Raw genomic sequence first — 14,935 nt, 5'->3', positions numbered from 1 at the left:
AGCCAGTAAACTCGCTTGAACCGTAATGATATTTTATAAAATGCCTAAATAATTATAATATAATAAAATAAATATAAATAATTTACTATTTATAAATTATAGTAATATGAATGTTATTATCTGAAATTATGATATTTAGCCTATTATATTATTTATTTTAGCCTATTATATTATATATTAACCAAACTTAATCCAAATCAATGTTTAAGAGACTTTTAGGCGGTAGTTAAACGGATTATGCAAAACCTATCCGAGATTTAGGCATTAATCAATCATTTCTTTATTTTTATATATTTTATATTACATATTCTATGTTAGTTGTACTTAATTAAAAATTACTTTGATGAAATATTTAAAAATTAGATATACAAAAATAGAAACAAAATTAAAGAAAAGAAAAGAGTATCACTTATTTAGACAAACTGTTGGTGAATGTAATATATTTAGTCTATTTGATTTAACTATGTAGACTAATTTGTATTGATTTAGACAACTGAGTTATTTAAACTAATTTAGACCGGTTTAAGTCCATTAGACCAATTTAAAAGAAAATTCATTTTGATTATGACTAGTTTATTACATAATCTAGGTCTAGTGGTTGTTTGACCGATTTTTAGAACATTGCCTAAAAATCTAAACGAATACATGAACACACCCATGCCTAATTTGCACATTGTACCAGGAGAAAAGTCTGAAATCTGAAACCAACAAAAAAATTATTCTCCGCAGAAACTCTCAAACTTCCTAAAACAGATCATTAAAAATTACAAATAGCAACATATTGTTTAAAGCTTAGATTTTTCCTCATCTATTTGTTTTATATCTATACTATTATTTGCGAAGTAATTTTTTGTAACGGAACTCTCACGTTAAAAGTTAGAGCGGTTAATATCGATAGTACCCTTAATGATTTTATATGTAATTTATTAGATTAGATTATTGATTATAAATTATAAATTAATATTAGAAATATTAGCCATAAATAAAAACGAATTTTAAATTTGTTGAACAAGATAATTCAATAAACTGTCATAATAAAAGTTATTATTCAGAAATTAAAATATGTTTTAAAAATAAAAAGATAATTCTTATATATTCTGTGTTGTTATCAGAAAATAATATATTTTAATGTAGTTTGAAAATAAAAAATTAAGATCTAATATTTTTGGAAAACTAAAAAAATAACTTACTTGAAAAAATATCTCAAATTATATTATAAATATTATCTCAAAAAATTATATGAAAACGTGTTTGAAAAAAAAATACAATTCAATGTATTTATTTTTATGTTTATCTATATTTTTCTTTCTTATTTGTTAATTTATATAATTATTAATATATAATAATTGGATTTATCATTAAACTAAAATATTTAAAATAGTTTAATAAAAAATAAAAAATATATTTCTATTTTTATAAATGTAATCTGTCATGGGACATTATTTTAAGTTTTTAAATTTATTAATGATGTATATGAGCAATAACAATAAATTTATTTATATTTGTTTGTTAAAGTGATTTTTGGGGTATTTTATTTTTATTATTCAGTTGCAAAAAAAATATTAGTTATTTAAGTAGAAAAGTTAACATTTATTTGTCTTTATTTGTTTCAAAATATTTATTAGGAATGAAAATTATATTTTAAATATATTTTCAAAATATCTACCTCCAAAAAAAAATATTTTGAAATTATTAATTTTTTATTTACAACAAGTACCTCATATTTGTATTTTCTTTTCCAAACACGTTTTCAAGAGTTCCACAGAATTATGACTTTGTTTAAATTAATTTTTTTTAAAAGACTATTATGTAAAGAAAAATGTGATTCTATTTTTATATTAAAAAGGTATTTCCAAAAGTGCTTTTTAGCTATAGTTATTAAATTTTTAAAGTTAAAAGACCATTATAATTATGATTTTGTAATAAAGAAATAATATTTTATAGGAAAACAGAAATTTCTGCATTTAGAAATGAAAATAACAATACATAGAAAATGTTCTTATCTTATACATTAATTTTTTTGTCAACAATTTTTTTCTGTTTGAATGTTTGTTTCGTTATTATCCTTAATATCGATACTATCTTTAATGAATTTGTATATATAATTAAAAACGAATTTATATTAATCATATTATTTTTTAATAAAATAAGATACCTTATATACTGTATTGTTATCTTAAAATAATTACTTCTATTATAAAAATTAAAAGATAAGATATAAAGTAGTTTAAAAATAAGATAATTCTTATGTATTGTGTTGTTATCTAAAAATAATTCTTTCGTTCTCACGTTTAAATTTAGAGCGTTAAATTTTTATTATTCTTAATAAGTAATTAGGTTATATTTGTTAATATATAATTACCCATAAATTAAAAATCATTAGTTTGGTATTCATCATTATCTACAATATTTTATATTATATTATCTAAAATATTTAACATCATATATTTTAAAAATAAATATAATTTATGTATATATAGATACTTTAAGTTTATTTTACGTAACAAAGGATATTTTATTAAAATAAAAGATATTGAATATCAAATTACTATTTAGTTAGTTATTAAATATTTTAAAAATATGAGAAAAATTATTTTAAGGTTTTTGAATTTATAGTATATTTGTTTATACTTTTGAAAAACTATTAAGCCCGCAAGTGCGGGCAAAACAACTAGTATTCTATTAAAACAGATGTACAAAATATTAATTGCCTAATTTTAAGTGAATTTTCATAGATTTTCATTCTTTTTAAAATTAATTCGAACTACTTCGTCTATTGTATTTTTAATTTATTTCGATAGAACTTTTCATAAGGTATTAAATAGAACTTATATATTTTAAGATGTTTTATTATATCTTCTTTTTTACTTTTCCTAACTATTTCATTAATTGTATTTACTATAATAATTCATATTATTTATTTTTCGTGTAACAATAATATTTTATATATTTGAATGAAATTTTTTCATTTGTGACGAAAACTCAAACTGGTTAAAAAAATATTTGTTCACGGAAATATTTATATTATTTTTTGTTTTAAAATTAAAATCCACTCGGATATTATAAATTTATGGACGGAATTCGAGTAGATTCATATGAACCTAAAAATATCTAAATAATCTATATTTTAAAAATGTCACGAAACAATTTATAAAAATAAAAGAATCAAAAGTATGGATCAAGCTCTAGTTAATCTGTTTATTATTATTCCCCTTGTCTTGTACAGCTTCTCCATCTAATTTGGGTTTGGTCATAGCTAAGTACTCGAGCGCACTGACCACATCACTCATAATTGGTCTCGTTGCTGCTTCTTCTTGAAGACACATCGCTGCAACCGCAAGCGCTTGATACAATCCTATCATCGGGTACTTCCCTTCAAGCAACGGATCCGCCATTAGCGTGAACTTTCTCCTATCTCTAAACAACGGAATCGCCTGCACATTCAACCCATTCAAGAAAACGCTTATAAACAAAAGATAGAGAAAGTGAAAAAAGACTTTGCACGTCATTGTTATCATCATTACCCAAGTCACTAGATTCTCTTCTTGACTTGGTTTTGTCGTGTCGATCACTCTTCTTCCTGTGATCATCTCCAAGAACACGACTCCGAAGCTGTACACATCGGACTTCACAGTGAGCTGTCCTGTAAGAGCATACTCAGGTGCGCAATAGCCGTACGTTCCCATCACTCTGGTCGAGACGTGAGTCTGTCCACCGGTCGGACCGACTTTGGCTAAACCGAAATCCGAAAGCTTTGGGTTGAATTGTTCGTCAAGCAATATGTTGGAGGCCTTGAAGTCTCTGTAGATCACGGGAGGATCAGCTATTTCGTGTAGATACTCAAGCCCCCTCGCTGCTCCTGCTGCAACTTTCATCCTTGTGTCCCAATCCAACGGTTTCTTCTTGTTCCGCGCCAATTCTGAAATAAAAAAATATAATATATTTTTAAACTATAGAATACATATTTTTAAACTATAACATATTTTAAAACTATAAAAAAATATATCATATTTTAAAAAAAATATAACATATTTTAAAACTATAAAATATAAAAGTATGTATGTTGTTTTGTAACGTTGAGTTATATATAATACCGAAAAGATGATCTTCTAATGAGCCATTTTGCATATATTCGTAGACAAGAATCCGTTGATCACCATCAGCGCAGTAACCAACCAAATTGACAAGGTTTTGATGATGTAAGAGACTCAACATCATGACTTCAACAAGGAACTCTCTGTTCCCTTGGTAGCCATTCCTGTCTAGCTTCTTAACCGCAACAACCTGAATAATTCAAATTCAAAGAATCAGAATCAAAACCACTTCAACAAGGATACATAAAAGGAGATGTCGTATATATACCTTTTCATTGGTTTCTATGTGGCCTTTGTAAACCCTTCCGAAACCGCCTTCACCGAGCAGATTCTCAGGGTTAAAGTTCTTGGTGGCGACGCAGAGCTCTCTGAATGTAAATATCTGAGCACTGATGATGTTCCCTCTCCCCAGTTTTGCTATCTCCTCGGATATATATCTTCTCCTACTACTATCTGCAGTTCTATATATATGTCAGCTTTTTTTTTCTTTTAGATAGAAAAGCTTTTAAGGATTTGATATGTAAACTGGGGACCTGTTTTACAAGAGATGTCAGATCTAGAAAGATGGGTATTTGCACAGTCTTTGATGCTTTGTCTCGATGATGATCGTCTCTCCGACGTACAACAGAACAAGCAATTCGTTTTCATCATGTAATGTTATGTTGTTTATATATTATATCTTCCTGGATTTTTTACTGCAAGAAAAATGATTTTAATTACTGGAAGTTCATGGATGTTCTTTCAACCTCGAAACCAAAAGGGATAGAGACAATTCTCAGACGAACAAGATTTTGGTTGCTGTTGGAAGATGACAAAAGGGTTTGCTGGCCGTTGAAGAAACCAAAAGATATGAATCTGGTCTCTTTTGGCCTCAAAAGGAGGAGGAACAACGCAAATGAGATGTTGATTTTGCTACCAAATATGTTTAATTTTTTTTACTTTTTGTTAGTGTTGGTGAAGAATCCGTTGGAACAGAGATGAGATAAGATCATCTAAATTTGGTTTTTGTTGGATTTTTAGGTATGTACTGTTTATCCATTTCCATATTTTCTATTAATATACTCTTCTAGAAATTGAAATTGAAATTTCAAATATTTTAATAGAAATCTGACATACTTAATTAAACATTGTGCTTCATAGTTTTACTTGCAGTCGAAGTCAGTTAAAAGCACTAAGCTATGATAAAGAAGCTCACAAGAACCAGCATGGTTCTAGACGTAAAGGAAACTTGTACTGATTGTGCCTTTGACTTCGCCTTTGCTGGTGCAGCAGGAGTAGGAGTAGGAGCAGGAGGCTGGCTTCTTACTGCAGGCAGAGGTGGTTCCGTGACATTTGAGTCAAATAGTGGTGGATATGGAGCTTCAGCTGGCGAAATAATCTCTGGATTGGCCAAAGGCACGAGCCCACCGGTTCCAATCAGACCCATTTTGCTGTAGCACTGGTTCTCTGCAAATCAAATATTTTACTTCAGATTTGGCTCAAGAAACATTTAAAAGAAGCAAAGATAGAGAAGAGGAGACTCTTTACTTACTTGTGTATCTTGCAGTGGTCGCTGGGAAGTCAGTAATGATGCCATCAACCTCAGGATCTCCTCTGACAAAGTAGTCTATCTCCACCGTTGGATCAGAGAAAAAGTCATACGGTTGGCTTATAAACTCGTTGCTAAATGTCTCAACGTACACACGAAGACCGCTTGATCTCAGCCTTGGGACAACGCTTGTCTCGCTTTTAAGCCTGGCGATCCCTCCGTTGTATGGAACAACTGACTTCTTACTGATGACAACGGAGCCTGCAAAACTCTTGATGTCTTTGATTGCGGGATCTGTCACACCGTCGACGTCTTGATCAACTACATAGACCAGCTCATCGTTACTCATCTTCCGCTTCTCCTTGAACTCCATCAGGACAGCCTTATCAGTAGACTGGATCAATATTGTATAGGTTTCTCGAGTAGCAGTAGCTCTCTTGAGTTCATCTAGTACAGCATCAACTATGCTGACTCCTTGATCTTTTGCTAGAGAAGCTGCATTCTAAGAAACAGAGAATGCTATATCAAGACAAGAACCATGTGTTTGGTCATTATTCACACATACAGAAGTCTAACCTCCACTTTTATCAAGATGCCTGAGAGAGAGCTGTGACGGTTAGGAAGCAACAAGAACTCGGCTAGTGTAAGAAACTTCCCGAGGTTTTTGTTTCTTGGGTTTCTGAATAAACCATACGTCCCCTGAGGATTCGAAATGACAGCTGCAAATGAAAGGAAGATATTATTAGTGCATATATTGATTGAGTCTTCATTTTAGCTTTGTAGCTTCTTTCTTACGCTTCAAGGTTTGTATCTCAGACATGGTCAGGCTGTAAGTGAAGATTCCACTTCTCTGAGTTGTCTCCTTAATATCTGAAGCTGTTGATGACAGATTTTTGAAGCTTGTGTCAAAGACATTGGTGCTGCTCATAAGATCTATGGAGCTCATGCAAAATGGGATCTTGTCTTTAGACATCTGAACATTACAATCAATAATGTCAACGCCGTCCCTCACAGCTTTCTCATATGCTAAGTCAGTACTGCTAGGGAAGTCTCCACTCGCTCCGTCCTTGGAAATAATAGTTACATTAGCTGTAAATATCAAAATGGGTCAGACTGCAATAAATAAATGTAAGAAAGGTCATTTATATAATCAATGCATCTACCTTGCTTTTTAGCTTTTTTTTTGTTCAAATGAGAGAAGCAATCTGTGGAGAACCAAACATGACTCTTGGTTACTTAGTATGAAATGGGAAGAGAAAGTTAAGTAGCAGAGTTTTGTTTTACTTACTGATGGCTCTGTATGGAGTCAGAGGAAAGTCTGATAAGAAACCATCAACAGAGAAGTTCCCATTGTCAATGAAATATAAATACTCGTTCGTTGGATCATAGCTGTAGTTATACGCAAATACGGCATCATTGGCAAACTCTGAGGCGAATACTTGCAAGCCATGTCTATGAGCATCTGACACAAGCGACGTGTGGGGTTGCAGGTAAAGATCTGAACTTACAGGCCATATGTAAGATTTTGGAACAAGAACGCCAGTTGCAAAAGTTTTTATATAGCTTAGGTTCTTGGCAAGAGAGGCGTAAGATTGGTTGGTGAAAGGATCTATCTGGTCTTGACTCAAAAACCTAAAGATGAGCTTTGTCTTAGTTGGTTTGACATCTTTTTTCATGCTCTTCAGAAAACTGATGTCTGGAGAGGATATGAAGTTGATTTTCGCGTGGCTTGGTAGAGACAGAACAAAGTTTCTCATGCTCAAGTTGTGTTGCGTGTAGAAATCACTGTGCTGTAAGAACAGTAACAAGGAGAAGATTTAGTCATGATCTTATGAAAATTGGTATACAAAAGAGTATATACATTTTTACCTGAATGTTTAACCAAAGGCCTGAAGTCCCTAGTTTTGCTACTTCTTCAACAGGCACCATATAGGAAACATCATCAAAGACTTGTGATCTTGAGAAAACACCCTGTTTCACTGTTGAGAGGAAAAAAACTTGAGCATATAATCATCAAAAAAAAAAAAATTGAATTGAAACTATTCCAGAGTTGTTGAACAACATTTTGATTCAAAGAAACCTTTACTTGCAAAAAGAGGGTTCAAAGAGAAAAGATACTTAAAGAACCACTTACAAGCCACAGTAGAGAGTTCTTTCCATGTGAAACCAACAGAAAACCATTCTTTGTGATTAGGGTAAACGTCCTTGACATTAGAACCGTTGTCAAGGTTCAGATTTGGGAAGCAGATTCCGACACCGTCCTTTGTTAGCTGAAGGTCACACCACAGTTTTACGTCTGGAGAAGTTGTCAATTTCACCATCAAGTATGCATTTTCACTGGAATCTGGAAGCAAACCAGAGAACCCTCCTCTAGCAACCACAACAGGAGGTTTCCCTGCCAAGAAACAAATAAAACAAAAAGTGTAAGTAACAACATCATAAAGATTCAGGTGTTACAAAAGTGAAAGAAACTGTCTCTGACCGTGCAATGTCTTCCAAGAACTTGATGAAACAGTCTGTAAAATGAAAAAGTTGAGCAGAATCAGAAAAACCATCCTAGGGAACACCATGGTTATTACTGGAGATTTTTCTTGATGAAGATGGGAGTGAATAATTGTACTTATGAGCTGTTTAGCAATAAAAAGTTACATTAACTACCACTTCCTCAAAAAGGAAAGTTCAGCTTCAAAACGTAATCTTATTCTCCAGCAGCACTTATTGCAACTTTATTCTATCTTTGTTGAGACTAATGTCGTTTATGTGGAAACTGGAATCAAAATTCATCTTAGCTGGAGACTTTAAGTAAAGATAGCTAGCATGTGAATCTATCTCCACATATCTCATTAGGTCTCCATAACATTTCTAGCTTGAGGGACGCCCAATTTCTAAAACTGTGTCACCTCCATTTATGGACCATGTATGCTTTCGGAAATAGATCAGCTAACGTTCAAGATTTGCCGTTCTCATATGTACAAAGAAGTTTTGAATATCAAGTTGCTCAATACTCAGACCAATAATGTGTACGAAAACGTCAGATATTATAAAATGTGACTCAAAAACAGTTTGTTATTAACAATAACACGATGACCAGAAACTAATCTCAGAAACACATATGACTATATGAAGTTCTTTCTACAACAAATACAAAATAATCTCAGAAACACATACGATATTTATAATCCACAAGAAAAGGAAAAAAAGAGAAACCATAGTTGCACAACCATCATTCAGATTTTGATGGGATTTTATTGCCACCAGTAGCGATCTTGTATACGTAAAAACAGGTCATGAGAGCACTGCAATACAAATATGGTTCCCTAGTGTTAAAAAAGTGAACGGAGTAGAAACTCAAAAAAAGCCAAATCTTGGATGCAAACAAAGATACAATAGTCAAGCTAGATATTTGACGACAGGAAGGAAATGAGAAAGAAGATGAAATAAATATTTACCTGATCCCAGCAACTAGACCAGCTGGCATAACCTTTTGAGTGAGCAAGTAACGCTGTCCCATGACTAGTGTGAGGGCAGCTGAGATTACTGTATACAAAAAAAAAAAAAAAAAACATTCAGTGACTGAAATAGCAAAATGAAAACAGATTCTGTGAGCTTGTTTGAAATGTTCTTGAAGGTTGGTAAGAAGACTAATTAAAATCAGGAACCAACTCAACTACAAGTACAACATCTTACAAATCAAATATGAAACAACCCTTGACTATTATTAGCACTTAACACATTATCTTGTTTTAAGAGATATGTACACTACTATGTTACCGGCAAGAAACCAGTAAACTGTAGGCTTTTTTCATCTTTGATTATCACACGAAACAGATCATCAGATAAAACTATTTGTTCAGATCGAGATCTAAGTGGTCTAATTAAGATACGGAACCTTCATAACATAGCTAGAGTCTATAACTAAACCCAAGTTCTTGATCCAAACAGTGAACCATAGGCAAAAAAAAACATTCCTTCCTCAGTTGACAAGTCAGTGAAAAATCTATTTTATTTAATGTAACGATCAAGACATAACCGAACCATATATGCAAAGTCGAAATCTTTCTAAACATCATAAGACATCTTAAACCTGAAAAAGACGTTAACCAAAAGGGACATAAAAGAAAAAACCTGTCTGAAGAACAACAGCGATGGATGAATTCTTCTTCTTCTCGAAAGCCTTGAGACTGAGATATCCAGCGAGGATGAGTAGTAAACCAGTGCCTGCACCTCCGGCGAAAGATGTAATACTTCCTTTCTTCATGTATCCGATGAACCCACCGCCGATTAGAAGCATCCCGTACGGGATCGTGAAGCAGAAATCATGCATTTTCTCGAGATGGGTTTTGCGAAAATTCCTGTTTTTCAGGGAAAGTAGAAGAAGAAACTTGAGATGAAGACAATATGTTTTGTAATGAAAAAAAGACTGATAAGTTTTTTTTTTTTATAATGAGTTTGGTGTGGTGGTGAGCGCGTGGAAGAAGTCTGTCTTTTTTAGTCAACGATCGTTTTGAGACAACTAAACTAAACCCATTTAACAGCCCATTACTTTTACGGCCTTATCTAATTAATAATTTTTTTGTCAACAATTAATAATTTATTTATTTTGGACAATCTAATTAATAATTTAGAATTGAAAATTGTATCTATTAATGCAATGGGGGAATGTTTTGAATAAAAAAAATTACTCTCTCTTTTCACAAAGAGCATTATCGTACAATTATTTTTTATTTCGAAAGGAATTCATTCCATATTTTCAGTATATTTTTACATATTTTTCTTTTATCTTTTTAATAATTAATATATATTTATTTAATTCATCATACATCAAATAAAAATATAATATCTTTTAAAAAAAAATAATCGAAATAAAATTTCTAAATAACATTTTTTATAGAAGGGATGGAGTAGTATTTAAGAAAATGACATAATGTCAATAATGAAAGTTTAATGTCAGTAGTTGTAACCATTTCCATCGAATCATTGAAAAATGAGAACTCTAGATCAGTGATTGTGCTTCTAAAACCTCTACAAATTTTGGATTTTTTTTACTACTGATAGTTATATTTAGATCAAAATTAGTATAAACTTCAATTGATCTGGACACACAACAACACTATGATTCTTTTTCATTTTAGTAAACGCCATATGAGCTTTATCACTGGCATTCTTTCAAAGCAAAAGCAAAATTTAAATAAATATATATCGCGAATCATTTTTCGATAGATTATCCATTATTTTGCTACTATATCCCAAACACTTTAATTCTAGAGTTTAAATGAATGTGTGCCGGAAAAACTAAGTGTTATTTGTTGACATAGATAACCAAATAAATTCTATTAAATATTTCATCATATACCAGAAATCAGAATGATACCATTCATCCATACTTACAGTGCAACGTCTTCGTTGTGCACCCGATAAATTTCATGACGTCTCTTAGATCAGAAAAAAATAGCTAATTAGCTATGATACCACTTGTAATGTTTCGACTGTCTACGAATATTTATTTGTATGATATCTAGACTTTTTTTGGAAAATCTATATTAGTTATGTTAAGATTAATTAGTATAAAATTTAGTTAATCTGAAACACACAACAACAATCGGTTAGTTTTTCATTTTAGTAAACACCATAGGAGCTTTTTATCATTGGCATTTTTTCAAAGCTAAAACCAAAACCAAAAAATATATACATATCAGAAGTTGGTTTTTAATCTTTAAAAATAATATCAACTCGAGACCATGTTGTCTGCATTGGCAAAACCAAGTCTTGTTGTACTTCTTACAATTTCATTTTGTTTTTAACATGACATTTAGAACATTTGGAAAAGAACATTGGATATAAAACACATTAAGATAAAAAATGTAATGTAATTAATGTCACAACAATACAACACATCACAACACAAAGTTTACAAGCTTACAAAATCTCAAAGTTGAAACTAGGAATTCTATGCAGCTTGTGAAAGTCTTCTACTATGGTGTGGCCAATAGTCTAACACCACAACCTTGTAGATTTTTATATATACTTCGGACTACTTTACTGTTTCTCACTTATCATCAAGGTTCCATGAGTATTTTTCTGAGGTTTTCATTCCATTTCTTCTCCGTCCAACATCCTGAGTTCACAAGTGAGGTTAACCAAACTTCATCAGATTTTGTTGGCTCATCGTCATCGTTCCTATGCCAGGTCCAATGCGCATGGGTTGAATTCACCATCTGAAGTTCGCCATGTCCAAAGCTTGCTTCCCTGAAGACTGACCACTCTGGGGATGGATCTTTGTACCTGAAAAAAAAAACATGATACATTAAGAATCAGTATCACCTACTTTCATCATAGGACAAGGACACTCCAAAAAGTGTGATTAGGTCCTGGTAGATAATCTGTTGAATTAGCTCAACAAATCTAGATAACTAAGACAAAGCAGGTTTAGCATGGACACATCAGAAGTTTTTTTGATGAATTTACTTAATAAGTTATAACATAGAAAAATAAGTTTGATAAAAACAGAAAAAGTAATCAGTTTGAGGTATTACTTGCGAGCTAGTCCTTCTCTGTTTCCTCCATCTCCTATAGTTATGTGTACGGGACCACATGGATCTGATTTACCATTGTTGACACGTTTCTGTCAAACCATCACAACGAACTAATTAATATCAAAGGAACCCATGATGCCAAGCAGCACAATAAACCAATTAATATCATACGGAAACAAGACGACGATTAACATATTCTTTTTTCTGTTAGGACTTAGGACTTAGAAGAGAAGCTAATACATTTTTTTTTATCATACCGTGCGTTCATAAGCATGGACATGGCCAGTGAATACAATATCCACACCGCTCGCATAAAGCAAAGGCTCCATTTCAGCCATCATCCCATCACCTTCATTTTGATGGGCATCGTTACTGTTATACCATGGTACATGGAACAAGGCTATTAGCCACGGAGTCCTTTCTCTGTCCACCTTTGAGAGATCACCCTACACATATCATATGCACACAACAATTTTTAAAGAAAGCAATGTAACAGAAACTGCTGATAGTGATAGTACATCAGAACCTAAGAAACTACAATGACAAAACAGTTTTGATTTGTAACATTTTGCTAACTGCTTCGACCTAACGTGGGAATAAAGGAAGATACGCACAACAAATGGATGATAAGTAAAAACTCTCACCTTTAACCAATTGTATTGATCTGAGTACCGATCATAATCTGTGTATGAGCCAAGCATGATCACATGGACACCAGCAACCTCAAAAGAGTAATACAAATTCGAATTTGATCCACTCTCTGCATAAGGCATCTTCCACCTCGAGTTATACGACACAAACTCATCCACCAAATAGGGAATATTCTCTTTCTCATGGTTTCCTTGAGTCACCATCCAGGGCCTCACACTCGCCAGAGGCTGAACAAGCTCTCCGAACGTGTCCCACTTGTGCTGCATATAGTCAGCATAAGAAAGATCACCGGGGAGCAGATGCACTTCGTATCTGCACTGATCGATATGATCTAGCGTCGACTTGGTCCAACCGGTTTGACCAAGATCGCCAGCCACTGCGAAAGTGATCGGGAACTGAGCTGGTGGTGTTTTCAGATGAAACTCAGGTCCTCCTCCACCGCAACGGTAATAGTAAACAGTGTCTGGTTCCAATGGACCGATGACGGCGTGGTGTATCTTCCCTGATCTGTAGAATATGTAGCTGTAAGAAGTGCTCTCTCCTTGACCAAGGAAAGAGTATTTCCCTGGAGATGTTCCGTATTCAACAAAGGAAGGGGATGATTTGTCGTTGGTGACCCAACTCACTCGCATGTGTTTGTCTCCAGCCAATGAGATATGCACCTGCATGTATGAATCTCATCTCAGTATATATAAAAAACATGACATTTAATAAAAAAAACATGACATTTTGATGCTCATTATCAATTATATCTTCGCTCTAATTGGTCTCAGACAACAGTGTTGTCTTTCATGATCAACAACAGTTTTAAAGATTCGAAGACAGTAAACATCTTGACTAAGCAGGACACGATTAAATGGGATTATTTATGGACTAATAGTATTATTAACCAAAAAAAGATCGGATTTTGCGGAGAAAAACAAGCGTAGACCAACATGCAGTACAAGAACAGACATAGATAAGACCAGAAGAAACATGGGTTTCACAGAAATGGATCAGATCAAAAGAAGAAGATAAAAAACAGAGGAACGACCCCTATGGGGGATGGGGGGGGGAGCCTAAGTTACCTGCTCGGGTTGAGAAGTGGACTTTTGTTTCCATGGAAACTGTAAAGCTTGACGAGGTTCTGGTCGGACGTAATCATCTGCCGCAACAGAAGAAAAGAGTATCACAGACAAGGTCACAAGAAGCTTTCTTTCCATTTCTGCGATAGAGCTCCTTCAGATTCAGTGGGGAAAGGGATATGGAATACTATATCTACGCGGGGAGGAGGCCACGTTTGTATGACCACATTGCCCTTGTTATATCTCGTGTGAATGTGATGACTTTGATTTACACAAGGGTGAAATCGTAGTTGAATATGTTGTCTGTCTTTTTTCTCTTTTCTTTTTCTTGAACAAAAATGTTGTCTGTCTAAGGGCATCTCCAACCCCACTCCATATTTTACTCCAAAATTGAGAATGGAGTTGGAAATGGAGTGGAAAATGGAGTGATGACCAAAAAATAAAAGCATTACTCCATTTATAGAGTAATGCTTTTATTTTTTGGTCATCACTCCATTTTCCACTCCATTTTTAACTCCATTCTCAATTTTGGAGTAAATTATGGAGTGGGGTTGGAGATGCTCTAAGAGCATCTCCAACAGACCTTTATCCCCTCATTTTTTGAAGGCTTTTGCATTCCAACAGACCCTTATCCCTTTAAATTATAAGGGGATGAACAGTAGACCCTCAGATTTGAGGGGCACTGTTGAGGCCCTTAAAACACTATTTACTTTTCACTTCAGTCTCTACAATTATATATGTTTGACAATAGCATGAATAACTTTTTATATATCATATTTTAGTACTTATCGTTATATTTTCTTAAAACTATTTTGATTAAAATTATTTTATTAACATTTTTATACTACTTATAGTTATATTTAATTATATATTTATTTTTTTCTCAAAATTATTTTATTTTAATATGATTCAAATAGTATGTTATTTTTATTTTTTGAAAGTTTAATGATTATTGTTAATTATTAATAGTATTTAGGACTAAAGTGTAAATTGTGAATTTTTCTAAAAGTAAATATGAGGGTGATTGTTGGCGAACCATCCCTTCATCCCTTTAATTTAAGGGTG

General features: G+C 32.8%; 4 protein-coding genes across 4 annotated transcripts; all 4 read right to left on the bottom strand.

Annotated features, from left to right (window-relative positions):
• Positions 1-3,185: 3,185 nt before the first annotated feature.
• Positions 3,186-4,742, bottom strand: LOC108858131 (probable serine/threonine-protein kinase PBL23). The gene is made up of 5 exons (XM_018632102.1): positions 4,628-4,742; positions 4,363-4,547; positions 4,095-4,284; positions 3,525-3,919; positions 3,186-3,434 (listed from the first exon to the last, which is right to left on the bottom strand). The coding sequence occupies exons 1-5, from the start codon at positions 4,740-4,742 to the stop codon at positions 3,186-3,188; spliced, it is 1,134 nt and encodes a 377-aa protein (XP_018487604.1).
• A 419-nt stretch (positions 4,743-5,161) lies between these two features.
• LOC108862903 (glycerophosphodiester phosphodiesterase GDPDL5) lies at positions 5,162-8,520 on the bottom strand. Its single transcript, XM_018637168.2, has 9 exons — positions 8,105-8,520; positions 7,757-8,017; positions 7,492-7,601; positions 6,911-7,412; positions 6,786-6,827; positions 6,418-6,711; positions 6,199-6,341; positions 5,626-6,124; positions 5,162-5,540 (listed from the first exon to the last, which is right to left on the bottom strand). The coding sequence occupies exons 1-9, from the start codon at positions 8,190-8,192 to the stop codon at positions 5,266-5,268; spliced, it is 2,214 nt and encodes a 737-aa protein (XP_018492670.2). The 5' UTR covers positions 8,193-8,520; the 3' UTR covers positions 5,162-5,265.
• A 121-nt stretch (positions 8,521-8,641) lies between these two features.
• LOC108862902 (protein FATTY ACID EXPORT 6) lies at positions 8,642-10,038 on the bottom strand. The gene is made up of 3 exons (XM_018637167.2): positions 9,748-10,038; positions 9,072-9,159; positions 8,642-8,918 (listed from the first exon to the last, which is right to left on the bottom strand). The coding sequence occupies exons 1-3, from the start codon at positions 9,944-9,946 to the stop codon at positions 8,846-8,848; spliced, it is 360 nt and encodes a 119-aa protein (XP_018492669.1). The 5' UTR covers positions 9,947-10,038; the 3' UTR covers positions 8,642-8,845.
• A 1,415-nt stretch (positions 10,039-11,453) lies between these two features.
• LOC108862900 (purple acid phosphatase 18) lies at positions 11,454-14,081 on the bottom strand. The gene is made up of 5 exons (XM_018637166.2): positions 13,874-14,081; positions 12,800-13,468; positions 12,413-12,601; positions 12,156-12,244; positions 11,454-11,904 (listed from the first exon to the last, which is right to left on the bottom strand). Exons 1-5 carry the CDS (start codon positions 14,006-14,008, stop codon positions 11,679-11,681), a joined length of 1,308 nt encoding a protein of 435 aa, XP_018492668.1. The 5' UTR covers positions 14,009-14,081; the 3' UTR covers positions 11,454-11,678.
• Positions 14,082-14,935: the final 854 nt, after the last annotated feature.

Source organism: Raphanus sativus, chromosome 5 (assembly GCF_000801105.2).
Source record: "Raphanus sativus cultivar WK10039 chromosome 5, ASM80110v3, whole genome shotgun sequence".
NCBI lineage: Eukaryota > Viridiplantae > Streptophyta > Magnoliopsida > Brassicales > Brassicaceae > Raphanus > Raphanus sativus.
Note: the sequence above shows the minus strand (reverse complement) of the source record. Positions and strands in the feature narration are given on the sequence as shown.